Raw genomic sequence first — 19019 nt, forward strand, 5'->3', positions numbered from 1 at the left:
TTTCGTCCCTGAAGGTCACTCATCATGCTCCGGTGCCTGCACTTGGACTTACCTGCCTTCAGCAGGGGCTTGAGGGTGGAGAGCGACCTGATCCTTTGCAGCAGGGAGCCACGCTGGAAGGCCGCCATGTCCACGGGAGCCACATCCAGCAGAGGGTCAATGGCTAATGCCAAGCAGTGCATGAACTCCTCGTATCTGGGAAAGGCCTGGAACAGAGCTCTGCATCAAGGCTCCACCATCCACATCCTTGACCTCCATGCTGCCCCCACATGGCCTGTCACCCCCCACAGCATCACAGTTCCTCAGGCCTCATTCCCTGCTGTGGCTCGGCTTTGGCTCTGTTGAGCTCCCCCAGTTCCAGGTCTCTGGGTTAACATCAACACCAGGAAGAGTGCATGGGGTGGGGCTGGAGGGTCAGGGAGACCCTGGGCAACAGGAGAGCCACCAGGAGTGCCACAAGGAGCTAATGCTGGCCAACACAAAGTGTCACCCACAGAAAACTGGCAAGAATCTTAGAGTGTGGTCTCTGCGATAAACCATGAAATCACTTACAAGTTTCTTCCTTCTGTCCTTTTTTTTGAGACAGAGTCTCGCTCTGTCACCCAGGCTGGAGTGCAGTGGTGTGATCTCAGCTCACTGCAACCTCTGCCTCCCGGGTTCAAGTGATTCTCCTGCCTCAGCCTCCTGAGTAGCTGGGATTATAAGCATATGCCACCACACCGGCTAATTTTTGTATTTTTAGTAGAGACAGAGTTTCACCATGTTGGCCAGGCTGGTTACTAGCTTCTGACCGCAAGTGATCTGCCTGCCTCAGCCTCCCAAGGTGCTGGGATTCCAGGCGTGAGCCCCCACACCCAGCCTGTCTTTCTGTCCTTTCATATATTACTGGTAGAAGTTAGGCCTCCTTGCCTGTATTCTTTTCCAGTCTGTAGGTCTCCCATGCTGTCTCATCACCTGCAGTCACAGAAGCCTGCCAATCTCACCCCACAAGCTCCCATGTCAGAATCCACTTTTGGAAGCCTGGTTTCCAACACCCACCCCTCTTTCCCTGGTAGGCACAGGAGGAGTGACAGACGCCTGTGCTACGGGGGGCCCCACCTGATTCTTCTTAGCCCTGAACTTTGAATTTTGGTCCATCTGTACCCATGGACACACCCATGGCATTTTAATAAGTATTACGTAAAGAAAAGTCCCATGTTAAAATACATTTGAGATGTCTTGGTAAAAATGAAGTTAAACAGCTTCCTCTAAGCAGGCCTTTAATATGACAGCATGAAAAGACAAAACCAGAAATCAAGCTCCTCACTTTCCATGATGGGAAATGGGCCCTTGTCTCCTGCGTGTGTGGTCGCTAGAGCGTAGGGCCACAGCTAGTGTCCTGCAGGCCCGGGGACCTGGCCTTGTGCCCAATCCCCTCAAGTGCATCTGAGGTGGGCAGGATTTGGAAGAGAGGAAGCAGGCGGTGGTCTCTAACTTGCTGCATAAAAGAACCCCCAGAGAAGCACTTTTAAAAAGCTAAGCCTCTCGGGCCAGGTGCGGTGGTTCATGCTTGTCATCCTAGCACTTTGGGTTGCTGAGGTGAGAGGATGGCTTGAGCTCAAGAGTTCCAGATCAGCTTGGGTAACACAGTGAGACCTTTGTCTCTACAAAAAAATTAAAAATAACTTAGCCGGGTATGGTGGTGCATGCCTGTAATCCCAGCTACTCAGGTGGTTGAGGCAGGAGGCTTGCTTGGGCCCCGGAGGTGGAGGGTGCCGTGAGCCAAGATCGCACTGCTGCACTCCAGCCTGGGTGACAGGGTGAGACCCTGTCTCAAAAATAAAGAAAATAAAATAACAAAATAAAAGGGTCAGCTCCTCAGGTGATTCTGATCATCAGCCAGGTTTGAAAACTGTTGGCTGAAGAGATGTACAGGCTGTGTGTTTGCAGTTCTCTAAGTTTTACCCAACATTAGATTAACACAACAAGAGCAATGTACACGGTTCTATTAACCTAGGTTCTTCCTACAAAAATGTCTCCACCTCGGCCTGTATCCAGGCTTCATACAAAATGGCCATTCAAATAATCTTTCCATATCTGCAGAACCAATCGTGGCAGGCCCCTGCTGGAACTCAGCGACTCGTCTAGACAAAGCCACCCAGCAAATTCCTAGAATGCAATCCCAAGGAAAAAGAAGTGCATTCCCCATCTGTCATGTGTTCCTGCTGTCACCAGACCTGCACTCCATCATGGACACTTTGTTGCCTTGGGCAGCCAGGATGGAGCCTTGGGATGCCACACTGAATGAATACTTAGAACTCCCTTGTCCTAAGTTCCTGATCCAGTTCATTTTAACCTTAATTGTCTCTGATCTTCCCTCATCCTCCTTTTCGGCTTTCATGTGGACAGACACTTGGAACTCTGTCTGAAAGCAGGAGGGGTATGAAGCACATAACCAGTGTGAGAACATGCCAGTGCATTTCCTCTTGAACTCAGCATGCACAGCCCTGGGACAGGGGCCGCATACTCACACACGCAGGTGTGCGGGCCTCCCAGTTTACTGGTCTTAATTGGCATCCTCCACCTGCTTCTCTTCACAGTACCTGAGATCAAGAGCTGGCACTGACCGGAGTTCTCAGGAATGTGGGGTGGCCTGGCCCAGTGCCCATGGCCTTTGGACAATTGTTCTAGCACAATCCAACCAGACCCCTCTCCAGGCTGCTGAGGGAGGAGGAGCTCAGTTACTGGTTGCCTTCCCTACCTGGGCATCTTTCCGGGAGAACTGGGCGATCTGCTTCTGGTTTTCTGCCATGTCTGTGCCCAGCAGAAGGGACCTGGGCACCTTGCCGCCTGCACCCTCTTCCAGCATGGGGGTGAAGGAGTGGGGGTTTCGAAGATGAAGCCTCAGCCCATGTTTCTGCAGCACACAAACAGCACAGGCAACATATTAATGGTTCTGTGGTCTCTGCCCATCACCCTTCTCCAACTGTGTCTGTGTGACCATTTAGGTACCTGTGTGCAGGTTCCCAAGTATATGACCCTGGTGTCTGTTTTTTAAATATAAGTTTATAGAAAGCCGTCTTGCCCAAGTGCCCTATGGTAGACGATGCTGTATCACACTGCAGTACACTATACCATTCTATACCATACCATACATACCACACATGCCATGCCATACACCATCACACCGTGTCACACTACCTTATACCATACCACACCACCTCACACCATACACACCATGCCATACCACACCCTACCATGCCATATGATACTATACCATGCCATACCACATCACACTACACCATGTCATACTACACCATACTATACCATGCCACATCATACCACACCAAACTACACCAAGCCACATCATACCACATCATACTATACCACACCATGTCATACCACACACTACACCACGCCACGTCATACCACACCACACCATGTCACGCTCATTGTATGCCAGGGACTGTACTAGGGTTTACAGTGGTTACCTCACAACAGCTTTGTAATGTGATGTAACAGTCTTGCATCACTTAACAATGGGGCTATGTTCTGAGAAATGCATTGTTAGGCAATTTCATCACAGTTTGAGCATCACAGAGTGTACCTACACACACCTACATCTGATAGCCTACTACACACTTGTAGCCCGTTGCTGCAAGCCTGCATTAAAATGTTACTGCACTGAATACTATAGACAACTGTAATACGATGGTGAGTATTGGTGTATCTAAACATATCTAGGCTGGGTGCAGTGGCCCATGCCTGTAATTCCAGCACTTTAAAGGGAGGCTGAGGCAGGAGGATCACTTGAGGTCAGGAGTTCGAGACCAGCCTGGCAAATATGGTGAAACCCCATCTCTACTAAAAATACAAAAATAGGCCAGGTGTAGTGGCGCATGCCTGTAATCCCAGCTACTCGAGAGGCTGAGGCAGGAGAATTGCATGAACCCAGAAGGCGGAGGTTGCAGTGAGCCGAGATCGCACCACCGCACTCCAGCATAGTGACAGAGTGAGACTCTGTCTCAACAAAACAAACCCCCTAAAACATATCCAAACATAGAAGAGGTATATTAAGAATATGGCATAAAAAATAAAAAATGATGCTGTATAGCGCCCTCGAGGTGAATGGAGCCTGCAGGGCCGGAAGCTGCTCTGGATGAGTGAGTGTGAGTGGGTGTGAAGGCCAGCACACTGCTGTACGGTCCTGCACACTTTATAAATACAGCACACGTAGGCCACACTACATTTATTAAAACATTCTCTTCAGCAAGTTAGCTCACTGCAACTTTTAAACTTTATAAACGTTTTAATTTTTAAAACCTTTTTGATTATTTTAAAGACACTTGGCCTAAAACACAAACACATTGTACAGCTACGTAAAAATATTTCTATATATCCTCATTCTATAGTTTTTTCCTGTTTTTACAACTTTTATTTTTATTTTTTACTTTTTAAACTTTTTTGCTAAAAAGTGACATGCAAACACATCAGCCTAGGCCTGCACAGAGACAGGATCGTCAATATCACTGCCCTTCCACCTCCACATCCTGTCCCACTGCAGGGTTCTAGGACATCCTGTCCCACTGCAGGGTTCCAGGGACAGTAACACACGTGGAGCTGTCATCTCCTAGACAGCAATGCCTTCTGCTGGATACCTCCTGACAGACCTGCCTGAGGCTGTTTTACAATGAATTTGTTAAACAAGGAAAAGGAAAACACTCTAAAGTAGTGATACAAAGTATAGTATAATAAATACATTAGCCAGTGACAAAGTCATTTACTATCAAGTATCATGTGCCGTATATAATTGCATGTACTAGATTTTAGACCATGGCAGCACAGTGGGAGTATCGCCACAAACACATGAGTAACATGTTGCACTGTGAGTATGACATCGCTGAGAGACAGGGACTTTTTCAGCTCCATTGTGAGCTTAGGGGACCACTACTGTCTATAGTCTGTCATTGACCGACATGGCGTCACGTGGCACGTGGCTGCCTCATTATCCTCATTGTACAAAAGCAACAAGAGAGGCTCAGAGGAGTTAAATAACTTGTCCCAGGTCACTGGGAGGTAGATCTGGGTTTCCAAACCCCACAGCTCTGTAACTCCAAGGCCCTGGCTCTCAGCACCGGGCTGTAACTGCCCCACTTCAGAAATAAATAATAAAATTTAGAAAGACACAATAAAGCAGTGGTTATGTGAAAATCTATACTTACAAGGTAGATAAATTATTCACATCAGAACATTTTATTTACTTTGCAGACTCATTTACTCCAGGGTCACTTTAAATGGAAGTTCCCTTGATGCATTTAAAATATGATTTGATTTACAAATATTTGATTAGCACACAGAACTTCCCAAGCGCACATCTACTTCTGCAAACGAGGCACAGATAGAACAAAAGGGGCCCGTGCTACCTCCAGCTTCTGCTGTGGAGACTTCCTTCTCCAGATCCGCGGCCTGGGCGGGAATGCTGCCGCATCAGCCAGGCCTCCCCTGCACTGCCGGCACCCTCACCCTGCAAGAGTCTCCTCCAGAGCACTTGTCCCCACATGGCTAACCACATATTTAGTGTTTTCGTTGTCTCCCCACGTAGAATGTAAGCCCTGTGAGGTCAGGGGCACTGTCTATTTTATCCACCGCTGTGCCCCCGCGTGCAGACATTCTGCTGACGGAATAAAATGGTAGGGCCACAGAAGACAGACGAGATCTGTGAGTGGAGGTTTTAGGAAAGCGCGAGGAAACCCAAAACAGGCTTTTCCAACAATCACCGCTGGGGTCGCTCCACACGGGGGCCTCCAGGCGGGCGGGCTCGCGGCGGCTCCCGCACTCTGCGGCGGGAGTCCCGACACTGCCAGGGGCCGGCGCCGGCGTCGGCGCCGGCGCCGGGAGGCCGCTGGGGTCCTTCCTAACCCTGAGATGGAGACATTGTTTGACTCCAAGCTGGACAAACTTCCAGCTTGGTTGTTCTTAATGCAGTGAACACTCTCACACCCAGGACGCAGCCTCAGTTTCTCTCCTTGTCATCCTTGACATCGCGTCCGCTGCCTCCAGCGTCTGCGCGCGTCCCTCCAAGCCGCCATTTTGGGAAGCGCTGCCGCAGAGCCTGGCGGTCCACATGCGGCCCCGCCTGATCCCACCCAGTCCTCACCAGCCAGCCGGCCGGCTGACCCTCTGTAAATCACAAATCCTAGCGCTGAAATTCCTGATCACACACCCCACTTGCTTCCGCTGCACTTGGATAAAATGCAGTCCCTGAGGTGGCCCCTGCCCCTCCCACCCCAGTCTGCCGCCCTCTGCCTGTCACTCCACTGCTCTGGCCACACTGACCCGCCTTCTGCTCACGCCGGCCTGTGTGGGTCCATCTCTTCTTCCCTCTGACTAGAGGCTCTGCCCAGATGTCCACATGGCTGCTGCTGGTGGCCTCTTGGTATTTGAATACCTGCTCAAATGTCGCCTCCTTGAGGAAGATGTCCTTCCTGGTCACCATCCAGGCTGGAATCTCCACTTTCTCTAATCCTGCCTTCTTTTCTTTTCTTCTTGGCACTTAGCTCTACCTGAAGTTCTCTGCCTAACAGCAGGGTCCTTGCCTTCCTAGTTCACGGCTGTACTCCCAAGGGCTTCTCTGTGTCTGGCCACAGCAGGTGCTCAGAAACATGGACTGAATGAATGAGTGAATGAATGACCCCCTAAATCAGGGACCTAAGAGGAATGCAAAAGTTATTTCAAGTATAACTAATTGACTATGAATAATTTTTCATTTCATTCCAGGACTTTCTCTTATAAATGGAGGCTCTGTCATTCTTAATGGTGTTAAATCAAATTTAGCTTAAAGCTGCCTCTTTAAATACACTAAGCTCAGCCTAAAGGTTTCTCTGTTCATAGTGAACTATAACCTAGAAGGAGGTGTAAACCGATGGTAACCTACTCCTGTGTCAATCGCTGAGTTTTGGCCAATCAAAGGGGAGCAGATGAGCTGTAACCAATCTGGCTGTTTCTGTTCCATTTTCTGTACATCACTTTTCACGTTCTGTCTATAAATCTTCTTCCACCACGGGGCTCTGCTGGAGACTCTGAACATACTCTGGCTCAGGAGGCTGATCCATTTATGAATCATTCTTTGCTCAATTAAACTCTGTTAAATTTAATTTGGTAAAGGTTTTTCTTTTAACGATGGTTTTAATATGCAGAGTCTGAATGAGAAGGGAAATGTTAAATAACCATCAGATTATATCCATGGATTTGTTCAGATTATGGAGTTTTTTTCTTAAAAACAAAACAAAATAAAACAAAATGAAAGCAAAACCCTTCTTTTATTTACCCCATGAGAGTTCTCAGCATGCATAGCCATCTGGATGGAAGCTGCTGGAAAGGGTGTGTACGTGAAGGGTGTGTGTCTAAAGGACCAGAGATATGAGTGATTTAAAGGGCGGGCTTCTCAAAGTTGTGTTCCGGGGGCCTCCTCTTTCAGAATGACCTGAGAATGCTATAAAAATGACCTTTTCTGGGCCCCACCACTGCCATGAATCAGACCTGTGAGCAAGAACCCAGGGAAGTCTCCACTTCCCCAGCAGTTTCCCGGGTCATAGTCTGTGGCCCTGCCAGTTTGAGAGGCCCGCCTTAGAGAGATTTCCAGGAGAAAAGCAAGAGCAAAATGAACAAGGACGAGACCCAGAAGGTCAGTGAGGGAGGGGAGGGAGTATGGGGTTGCCTCTGGCAATGAGGTCAAGGCTGGCCCAGGGTGGAGGTGGGCAAGGTGGCTTCTGGCTGGTGGGGATGAAAAGCCCCATTCCATACCCTCCTCTCTGTCAGTGCAAAGGCTCTGCCCTGCCAGCCTGGATTCTATCACCCAGCACGGGGCCGCTGCAAAAGCACACTCATTTTCTAGGTGGATGGAACTGGGAAGTGATCCAATTCAGTGCTCGCATTGACAGCTGTGGAAACTAATTCCCAGGACAGGGAGGCCGCTGGGGTCCTGCCCTGGTAGGGACCACAGCGGGTCAGTGGAGGGTATTTAGGCTCAGGGAGGAGAGGAGGTGCAGGGGTGCCAAAGTCAAGCCTCACACTTTAGTCCAGGCTACAGCCTTGTAAGGGGCAGGGTGGGTGAGGAGTCACCAGCCATGGGTCTTTCTGGAGCCTCAGTTTTCTCAAGTGCCAAATGGGGGTGATAATAATACCAACAAGTACCAAGCCCTTCTGTGCACCAGGTACTGTGCTGATGTAGCCTTAGAAGGCAGGTGCTGTTACCATTCCCATCTTACAGATGAGGAAGAATTTCACCACGTGGTGAGCTGTGGAGCAGGGAGGCAGACGCAGCCGGCTAGTTTCCAGCAGCTCCAGTCTCGGCCTCTGTGCACACCCAGGCTGGAGCTGCCAGGGGTGCTCTGTCTATGACCACGTGTGTGAGTCTCAGTGGTACCGGTACAAGAGGCCTGGACAAGGACAAGAGGCTCAAGAACAAAGAGTAGGGGACAGTCAGGCCTTGGCTGGAATTCTCCATCACTTTCTAGCTGTGTGAACTTAACCCCTGAGCTTTAGCTCTCTGATTGTAAAATAGTTCTTGCCTTACAGGTGAGGATCGATTGAGATAGAACATTGAAGGTCATAGTCCAGGATGTGATGCTGGTAAAATAAATGCTCTCCATTACAGTTTTGGAAAGAGAATATTCCTGGAAAGAGTTTAGTTGCCCTCCTGTCGATGCCCTCCAGGCTGTCAATGTCCTGCTAAAACAAGGTTCTCCAGATGGGGCAAGTCCTGCACGTCACGCACCAGGACTGCTTTCTCCCTTGATCTGGGCACCGTACTCCTATTGATGCAGCCCAAGGCAGAGGTTAAAGCATCTGCTCAGTTCACTTGGGAACTTCTAGGTGAAGGAACACTATGACAAATACCATTTCAAACGAGTAACGTTTTTTAAATAAAGAGAATAATCAAGTGAAAATCTCTATTCTGTGATTCTTCGTCTCATAAATCAGGTTTGCCAAAGGAGGGTCCCCGCTCCCCAACATCTGCCACTATGAATAAGTGGCGCATTTACAAATTGCCTGCTGCTGTGGTCTGGACTGGACTGAAGGCCAGCAACCCACCCCCAGGCCTCGCTGAATTTCATCCAGTACTGGTACCAGGATGCACATACTCTGTCTCAGTGGCTTGACGGACTCTCTACATGAACCAGTTAGAGCAGCCAAAGAGCTGTGAAAGCCGCTGGACTTCTTACTAGCTTCAAATTTTGAGTTTAGAGCAAAGATGGTGCCAAAGTGAGTGGCAGCTGCTTGTGCAGACGGCACCAAGAACCTTTTTCTCTGAACGGTGGGTGACAGTGGCACCAAGCAGGTAGAAGCCAGTCAGCCTCAGGAATGTGGTGATGTGGTTTATAAGACAGTGGGGGTGAAGGAAGGTGAAAGCGTGGGGGCCAGGCTTGGGCAAGACTGTGGACGAAGGTCAGCGGACTAAGAGAGGCAAACAGCACCAGATGAGCCTCCCAGGATCCCTCCAAACAGCCCGGGAGCCAGAAGAGGTGAAAGTCCCCGGGCCCCACTTCCTGCTCCAGCTGCCAAGAGAGGAAAGCAGCTCTACACTTGAATGAGGGCAGAAATCAGGCCCATGGCCCAAGGCTGCTGTAAGCTCAGGCACCCAAGGCTTCAGACAGGTGTTCCAAGTGGGCCTGAGGGTGACAAAGCCCGTTCTTCAAAAGAGGTCTGATTTTTGTATGATATTTCACACTTTTCAAGACACTATATGGATGAGACAAAACCCGTCTGTGCGAACGCAGCAGGGAGACCATGTGGGATACACAAGACATGGGTGGAAGAGAGAGCCCTCAGGGGTGGGCATCACCTTGGGCACAGAACAGGGAACCTCCACCCAGGTTGGGAAGATGAAACTGCTGCCTCCCTCCCCACAATTGGGTCAGGGGGACCCTACCTTCAGCTCCAGGTCAGTGTAAATCTGTGGCCTCAGCAGGCTGAGCAGGTAGGATGCACGGGAGAACTTAAACTCTGAAACCAAATCCGATGAAGACCGTCATCAGGGGTCAGCAGGGATGAAGACCGTCACCAGGGTCACCAGGGATGAAGACCGTCACCAGGGTCACCGGGGATGAGACAGTCACCAGGGTCACCGGGGATGAAGACCGTCACCAGGGTCTCCGGGGATGAAGACCGTCACCAGGGTCACCGGGGATGAAGACCGTCACCAGGGTCTCCGGGGATGAAGACCATCACCACGGTCACCGGGGATGAAGACTGTCACCAGGGTCACCGGGGATGAAGACCGTCACCAGGAGTCACTGCCCTCTGCTCCTCCATGCCATATCAGAGCTCACCTGGGATGATCTCCTCAGTGACAGCTGCACCGCCGATCACATGGCGTGTTTCGAAGATGGCGGTGTTCACCCCCAGTCTCTGCAGGTATGCTGCCTGGGAAGAGGGGGCGGCACATGGGGCCCTCCCTGTATCCCTCTGAAACGTCCAGGCTCCCTGGAGCTGACCCACAGACTAAGGTCTTCACTCTAGGCCAGCGTGCACCACACCCCACCCACGGCCTCCCCACCTGCTCGTGCTATTTCTGCCTCTGGGAATGCCCCTCCCTGTGCTTCTCCTTCCACTCTCGCCTTTCATAGATGTCCTCTAAGATCCAACACGCCTGTGTTCTGCCCCTCCACTTCCCAGCTGAAGGCAGTCTTCCCTCCTTAGCAGCCTATGCCTTGGGGACTCACGTTGCTTCCTGCCACCCTGCCCTGGGACGTCCCTCTCTTCCAGGCAGGGAGCAAACCTCATTTCTCCTGTGGTCGCAGCATGGTGAGGTCGAACTTGTGAATGCTGACCCCTCCGCCCAGGTTCAGCCCCTCGTTCTCTCTCTGCTGCTGCAGCCTCAGTACCTGATCCACCTGGCTTCAGTTTGCTCACGTGCAAAAATGGGGCTAATGAAAATACTCCTGACTTTACCCACTTCATAAAGCTGCTGTGAGGATGAACTGAGCTGGTCCTTAGACAGGACTTTAAGTTGTCCCTGGCACAGAGAATGTGCCCATAAATGAAGCTGTTCATAGCAGAGCTTTATTTTGGGAGAACAAATGATGCAAGGATTTCTATTAGCTTTTTTCCTAGCATTTAGTGGAAAAATCAATAAATATTTGTTGAACCAAACTGGTCATAAGTCTACCAATCTAAAATGCTGGCCCTTCCACCACCACTGATGCCAGTGGGACCGCAGGAATGGTGTCATGAGAAAGACTTTTCAAAAAGCTCACTTGAAACTATTATGTGCCAGAAACAGTGAGTACATCGCCTTGTTTAATTTTTCCCACCAGCCAAGAGGTAGGTACTGATTCTCCCATTTTACAGATGACAAAACAGAGGCTCAATGAGCGTAACAGCTTGCCTCAGGCTCACAGTGCTGATGAGTAGAGGTGTTGGGAAATGAAACCAGACAGTGTGAAACCAGCATCTGTCCTCCTAACACATCCCACTGAGAAACAGCAGCCGTCACTCAGTGGCTGAGGCCTGGCACACAAGGTAAGCTACATCATTCTCCTATGACACGGGAACGATCTCACAGATTGACAACCTCAACAAGGTTTCTCTGAGACGATGATACAATGAGGCAAGCACCAACAATAGCAATGTCTCCGTACCTAACACCAAACCCCTGTCTTGGCTGAAGTGAGTGACTGCTGCTTCTTTACCAATAACGCCTCTCCTTACACTCGTCTTTCCTCCCTACAGATCAGACTTCTTGAGCTGCCCAGTTGCAGGCTGTCCCTCCTTCCTGACAGTATCGAATCTACGGCAACCCCTATTTTCTCAAGCCTTCCCTCGAATCATCAACCAAAGCCCAAATCCTGTGCTAGGTTCTTTCTAAAACCTTCTTACTGAGGCATCCTGAGGTTCCCATGATGCAGACTTCCCTCACTGCAAAGAGCGAGAAACCCAACTAGACTAACTACAAGTGTGTTCCTGGTGGGCTTTGGCAGAAGGGCATGGATGCTAGCCTTCCCTGGGCTGGAAACTTCCAATAATAGCCACCATGTGTGCAAGGCTGCATGCGCTAGGTCCTAGCAGCAAATGATCTATTACCTTCACAACAGCTCTGTGAGGGCAGGTGCCATTTTTCCATTCTACCTCAGCTCAGAGAGGCTAAGTGACTCACCTTAACCTTCACAAATAGAAAGTGGCAGAGCTGGGAGATGAATCTTTGTTTATATTAATATAAAATCAGGCTGGGCATGGTGGCTTACACCTGTAATCTCAGTACTTCGAGAGACTGAGGCAGGTGGGTCCTCTAAGGTCAGGAGTTCAAGACCAGCCTGGCCAACATGGTGAAACCCCGTCTCTACTAAAAATAAAAAATTAGCTGGGTGTGGAGATGTGCACCTGTAATCCCAGCTGCTCCAGAGGCTGAAGCAGGAGAATTGCTTGAACCCAGAAAGCGGAAGTTGCAGTGAGCCGAGATCGTGTCATGCACTCTAGCCTGGGTGATAAGCAAAACTCCATCTCAAAAAAAATTTTTTTAATAAAATAAAATAAATGTTTTAAATTACTGATCCATTGCAATACAAAATGAGCCATGTAAAATATTCAAGTAAAACTTACACATCAGGTAAATATTAAGGTTTAACATCAGTCCATTAGCACATTCACATTGTTTCCCTCTACATTGATATTCTAGAGCTGCCACTGCTTCAGGAAGTTGTTCCATGTTTGTTTTGTGGCCTTGAATACCTTATGTGGCCTCCTGGAGGTACCTGGACTTAGGTTTGAGAAGCTTAGGCTAGGGCTAGCTCTGGGCTACCCAGCTCGGGTTGGGATCTGGAAGTCAGTTGTGCTGGGGACAGGGTGCTGGCCCTTCTGCTAGGCTGAGCGCCTCAATGTCTCTGGGGCACTCTTTGGCCACATAGTGGCTGTGTACCTCAGGGTACACAGGGTGGTACGTGGCCTGGACCTGGCTGGGAGGACAGGGCTCTGGACACAGGGCTGCCTGTGATCTGGAGTCAAGGGCCCCACCCTGCCCCAGGTGCCCAGTCCCCTGGTTCCCACCTGCTCCCATGCTGTGTTGGTTACATGCTTCTCCATCTTGTCAGCTTGCTTTTGGAAGCTCCCTGACTCCCTCACAGGCCATGGGGGAAACCACCTTTCCCCATTAGGGGAAGGAGAGGAAAGGAGCCTGTGATGTCCTCAACAGGCTGCAGATGCACATCCACCCAGCCCCTGGTCAGCACTGGACGGCAGAGCGTCGATTAGCCTGCCTCCTCCTTCACTCTTGAGGCCCTTATCCCACCTGCTTCTTCGCACTCCCTCCCAGGCTGCTGAGAGCCACTCGCCCAAAGGTCAGGGAAGTGGGATCAAGTGGGGAGGTACTCACAGCCACCAGTCCGTTGTGTCCTGCAATAAGACAGGGGAGAGGGAAGGAAAGCATCACTGTTCAGCGGGTGGGCAGACGGACACAGTCCTTGAGGACTGTGCTCACTGCTCCCCGTCCCCAAGCCCATGAAGATCCTTGGTGGCCCCTCCTCTCCCCTTCCTGCTCTCAGATGTTGGAACAGCATGTAGCTCAACTCCATGAAATACCGGATCTCCAAGGAGTCAGAAAACCCCAGTTCTTGCCTTAGCTGGATAAGTCCTGCTCCCCTGGCTTAGTCAGTGGCTCTGCTGGAGTGAAGGGCTAATGAGAGCATCGCTGGGGCTTCCATCGTTTGTGGGGTGCAGGTGACGGTGTCTGAGGGAGCAGCATGGTTGACTTGGCAAGAAGGAGAAGCAATGGGTGGCTGGCATGCTGGTGCGCCAACGTTCCGTCTCACATGTCATCACTGGCATCCAGGGGAGTGCTGGTCATGTGGGTAGCTGCTGTCAAGCGTGGCTTGTTTTGCCCACATGTGGTTCACAATCAGCACAGTGGTCCCTAGAAGGCTTTATCCACATGGGTTTGTTTTTGCCAGTCTCCAGGGTTCCAAAAATAAAATATGAATGGTTCCACCCACATGCAGTAAACATAGATAGCTTCAACATGTGCTGGAGTGGCTAGCTGTGCTTTAGGGCACCTTGGGCTGACAGCCCTGAATTTGGCTTTGGTATCTTATGTTCCACACCAAGCCCATGGGTAGCGAGTGCCTCTCCAGCCCTGATGAGCTCAGAAACACCTAGGAGGTTGTGTAAACGTCAATTCCCAGACCCCTCCTCAGGGGTCTATTCAGCAGGTGTTTCACAGAACCAAAGTTTCATGAGCTAAAATTAACTCTTACCATGTGAGAAGCTAGTTGGTTATAGTTCATCTTAAAAAGTGCTGCTTAATGTACTCTTTATCTGTATGGGCTTTTGAAATGTTCCTAAGGAAGTTTAAACAATCTGCCGGTTGGAACTCATGAACAGATGGAATCTGAGTTTGAAAACCCCCGTCTCTCAAAGACACATGCAACAGACTAAAGGCAGATAGTCCTGGGCTCGGCTCAGCCTCTGCTGTTTACCAGGGCTTGGTGCCAGAGAGTTGTCAGCTGCCCTGAGCCTTGAGCTTCTTCACATGGGGAACAGAGGGTGCCGGGGACCCTGCAGTGTGGCAGGGATGAGATAAATGGGAGCTATTTGTCTTTTAATTGGTGCGGATGAACAGTCTTGGAAAACTCAAAGTTTTCCAGGCAACTGGGTCCAGTTCAATCACGGCAGACCTCAAATGACTAAGGTCAAGGATCCAAAGCACAAGACCCCCTCCCAGTACCCACCCCCAAGCTCTGGCTGAGCCCTCCTTGGCTTCTGTTGATGCTGCTGTTCCCTTGAAGAGGACTTCAGCTGTGGGCCCCATGAATCCCAGGCCTGCCTCGGGGATCCCACAGCAGGCGCCTGGCCCTTGAGGAGCTGCTCTGGGCGTGGGCTTTGTAGCTGCCGGCATCAGGCAGTGTTGGCTGGAGTCACCTTCTGCCCTCAGAATGCTCATCACCAGGTACAGGGCCAGGAATCTCAATTTTAACAAGCTCCTCAGTCATTCTTAGACACATTTAGTCAAATGACTAAGTCAGAGCATCTTCAAGGTGGCTGCCAGGTGCCAGTGTGACTTGAGGGACTCAGAGGTAAACCTTGTCTCAGAAGATGCCACTCTGTTCCTCACTCAGGCCCAAGATGCCTTGGATTCATGGTATGTTTAGCAACTAAAGAAATCATGTCAAGGAAAAGCTCACACATTGAGACTCACTCGCACTTGTAGGCAAGTCACCAAGGCAGCTGGCGACCTAGAGTCAACCTTCCCCATTAGGAGACAGCGCGGTGGGAGCTGTGGCTGAGCACGGAAGGGGGCAGCGGGGCTTGTCTGAGGCTAAGCGAGGTGCTGCAGATGGCTCTCACCAGCCCAGGAAGTTTGTGAGCTGGCTGTCAAACAGCCATTGTTACAAACGAAATTATATAAGCTTACAATTAAATAAATTATATTAAAAACAAAGGCAATAAATACTCAAAACACATTACCTCCTATTTTTTTTTACTCCATTTAACTGTTAGCCATGCCGTTGCAGTCATTTGCCTCTAAGTACATATCTGCATGGTAGACACACTATACAATGACATGCTACTGGGTATCTCTCCCAAATAACATCCAACAACTTCATCTTGGTGACAAAAAAGGCTATGGTGGGAGTATTTACACCACTGTCAACAGCAAATATTACACAGCAGGGGTGAATTTATTGTTCTGTGGTCAGGCTTAAGAAAGCAATGGGAAAATAGTAATAATGCAGATTATACCTAACAGTGTTAGCTGTTACAGCATAAATAAATAGGAAAAAAAGTGAAGAAAATATTCTAGTATTAGAAAAACATTAACTTATTTGAGTAACATAATTCTTGTCATTTAAAGGAGTAAAGCTGGGACATAATCTTTGCTGTTTCACTTGTTTCATACTCATCCTGCTCTTCACAGAAAATATGGAGCACTGTTCTCTTTGGAGCTACCCTCATTTGTCAATTGCAACTATAGGTTGGCTACTGAGTTTGGCAAAAATCAAAGAAAGTCTTTGGTAAGAATCAGTTGGCTACACTGCATTTAAATTGAGAGTATGGCATTTTTATTTGTAAAATTGTGTGTAACGTATCTATTTCAATATTTAAAATATATGTACTTATGTATCACACATTTATACGTGTATATGTATACATACACATGTACACATACACACATGTGGATATATACGTACATATACACACGTACACACACATCACACATTTTTCCCTGGAGAGGTGACTGTTGAGTATCTACCAGCTCGCACTGCTCTTGCACATACAAAAGTGAAGGCTTGCCCGCAGAACTGCATGAAGAGTGCCGTCTGCTTCCAGTCCCGTCACTATCTCTGTATAGAGCTAGCTGGCAATCACACATCTGGGGCCCTCTGCAAGTGTGACTGGAAGGCACTAAGGAAAGGCCACCTGGTCCTGGGCCTGCCTCTTCCCCCAGCACCCAGTAGACTTTGATACTCTGAGCCTAGGGATTGGCAAAGTGTGGCAGGATCCCCGCAGACCCCCAAATATCCCAGAGGTGCAAGGCAGTGGGGGCCATCTCCCTCTGTAGACATGCAGCAGGAACTCTGGGACTCAGTTCTATTTTATCCTAACTGGCCTTTATGAAGTGACCACAGTTTCCTTTGAGGATGGGAGGCCTCAGTGGTAAGGTAGTAAGAACAGAACTCAGGGCACTGGGGGTGGCTGGATTTCACGGTCTGTCTGGGAGGCCTCAGTGATAAGGTAGTGTGATCAGAACTCGGCACTGGAGGTGGAGGGATTTCGCTTGTCTGCTGTCCCAGGGTGCCGTCCAACCCTGACAAACCATAGGCTTTCTGAGAATGTGGTAGAAACTAGGTCATTTTGCAGGAGATATAGGGAAAACCCTGAGCACACCTAGGCTTCGTCATTCTTCATGGGAAGATCCAAGCCCAGAGAAGGCAAGCATTTATCCCAGGCCACACAGCGGCGCCAGCACCGGAATCCCAGGTGCCTGCCTGCCAGATGGAAGGGCTTTCCATTGCAGCCTCTGCTATCACATAAGCTTCTGGCTGGGTTATGCCCGAGGAGAGAGGAGTGGGGCTTGGCAAAGCCTCCCCTCCCCACCAGGCTCTGAGCAGGGCTGCCCCTCCACCCCTCAGCTCTGGCCCAGCCTGCTTTACCACTTTACCTGCTCCTATTACCACCGCATCATACTCAGGCTTTAGCCCTCCCCGGGCTTCCGAGTGAGCTCGTCTCCAAGCAGGGAAGGGAGAGGCGGCCGCAGCCTTGCAGAGTCCTCGGCCACTTGCAGCCATTTCTGCCCCAGGCTGGGCCTTGCTAGGCAGGGAGTTTGCTAGCGATTGGCCTTTGCACTGCCCTAGGCAGGGGGTGGGGCAGGGAGGAAGCAGGAAGAGGAGGAGCTGCAGCCGCCCGCCCCACTTCCTGCATTCTTGGCCGTGCGCCAGCCTCCTGCTGCTGTGTGGCTGTGCTGGGTCTTCCCGGAGGGGTTGCCTGTTAACCAGGACGGGTCACCTCCAGGACGCAGGAGAGTAATGGCAACTGATCATCCAGGGGGTTCCCACGTCAGGCTGGCACTGTGCTGAACCCCGCAGGCAAAACTCTCCATTTTACGGATGAGGGTGCTGAGGCTGCCGGTTTAGGGAGTGAGTGGCAGAGCCAGAGCCAGAGTAGAGCTCCAAAGCCCCTCTCTTGCCCTGTGCGCCTCACTTCTCACTAAGAACTGAAATGCCTGGGATGGGAAGTGCTCGGGTCAGTCTCTGCTCTCACTCCATGCAGAGTCTGACAGTGCAAAGTGGTGATGTCTCTACACCCACAGGAGGGCCTAGGTCAGCACACCGGGGCCTTCGGACACTGCAGAGGCGGCCGTATCTGTCGCTGAGGAGCGCTGGCGCTCAAACACATCCCTCAACGGGCTGCTGCAGAACGTCACCAGGGCTTAGGGGCAAGTTCACTGTCCTTAATTCCCTGAGTTTGCTTTTTCCTTTGGAGGGCCAGGCCATTTCTCTTCTTTTGGCACCTTGCCTATTTTTCAAGAATTCTCAAGGATTAGAGATCACATCTGTAAATACCTCCAGCTAAAGTTCTTTCTGACCCTCTCTTAGGCCTGCCTTGAATTAGGAGCCCCTTTGTTCTCTGCCCATTCCCCTAGGAGGGAAAGCCCCTCGGGATGGAGAGGCCCTTGGCTGATCTGACATTGCCTGTGACGGAAACCTGCTATGGGTAATGAATCTCAGACCTGGGGGAGTATGTGGAGATGATCTAAGAGGGGGTCCGAGGACTCCTCCACACACGACAGCCAACCTGCATGGGGGCATCTCTGCTAAGATCTGATGAGGAGGTCTGAGGACCCCCCCACACGCGTGGACAGCCAACCCGCATGAGGGCATCTCTGCTAAGATCTGATTCAGGATCTCCACCCCCATGTTATTGATTATAAAAAAGATCAAGGGGACTGGTTAAACCAGACATATACCACATCAAGCCGCTGCTAAAAACTAAGGGAAAATAGTAGGTGACAAAAGCAGGGGTTCTGAACAGTGGTGGGCTTAGAGGCTTAGGGTTTTTTCCTGTATGTTTCTGTTTTCCACAATCCATGTGTTTCATTTCCATCCATCAGATGATGATGTTAGGGAGGAACACAGATCCAGTTACCTCAGGGGACACTTCCTCACTGCCACCTTCTCAGGGTTTGGCCCACTGAGTGGTTTGAGCTCCCCCAGTGCCTCCCCTGCAAGGGAGAGACCAGTCTGCGTGAATTTTGGCTCAAGACCAAAATCACAGGTGTGGCTCCGGCAGGCACAGCATGTGGGCATCTGCTCCTGTGCTGCGTTGGACGCTGATTTCTGCCACGCCGCCCTTTCTGGACCAGCACCAGCCTGCTGGCCTCAGAGGAGCAAATGCTCCTAGTCCTAGGGCTCTGAGGGTCTCTTGTCCTTGAGTTCATTCTGGGACAGGAGCTTCTCGGTTGGAAGAGAGGGGCTGTATCCCTTGAGTGTTGGTTCTCAATCCAGGGCACATCACGGAAGCTTTGACAAACATTAGAGCCTGGGCTCCAC

The 19019-nt window shown here is 50.4% G+C and overlaps 1 protein-coding gene across 2 annotated transcripts in view; it reads right to left on the reverse strand.

The window, feature by feature from the left end:
* Positions 1–18297, reverse strand: part of PYROXD2 (pyridine nucleotide-disulphide oxidoreductase domain 2) — a 35337-nt gene extending 17040 nt beyond the window's left edge. The window contains exons 1-6 of one of the 2 annotated variants that reach the window (XM_032281249.1): positions 17132–18297; positions 13349–13368; positions 10311–10404; positions 9911–9984; positions 2741–2896; positions 53–206 (exon numbers count right to left, since the gene is read on the reverse strand). In XM_032281249.1, the coding sequence (XP_032137140.1) occupies positions 53–206; positions 2741–2896; positions 9911–9984; positions 10311–10404; positions 13349–13368; positions 17132–17258 (625 nt within the window). In that variant the 5' untranslated portion in view covers positions 17259–18297. The remainder of the gene's footprint in view (positions 1–52; positions 207–2740; positions 2897–9910; positions 9985–10310; positions 10405–13348; positions 13369–17131) is intronic. The other variant, XM_032281248.1, reaches the window with a different exon arrangement.
* Between the last annotated feature and the right edge of the window lie 722 nt (positions 18298–19019).

The sequence above is a fragment of the Sapajus apella genome, unplaced genomic scaffold (assembly GCF_009761245.1).
Source record: "Sapajus apella isolate SASKATOON/1434 unplaced genomic scaffold, GSC_monkey_1.0 scaffold13, whole genome shotgun sequence".
Taxonomy (NCBI): domain Eukaryota; kingdom Metazoa; phylum Chordata; class Mammalia; order Primates; family Cebidae; genus Sapajus; species Sapajus apella.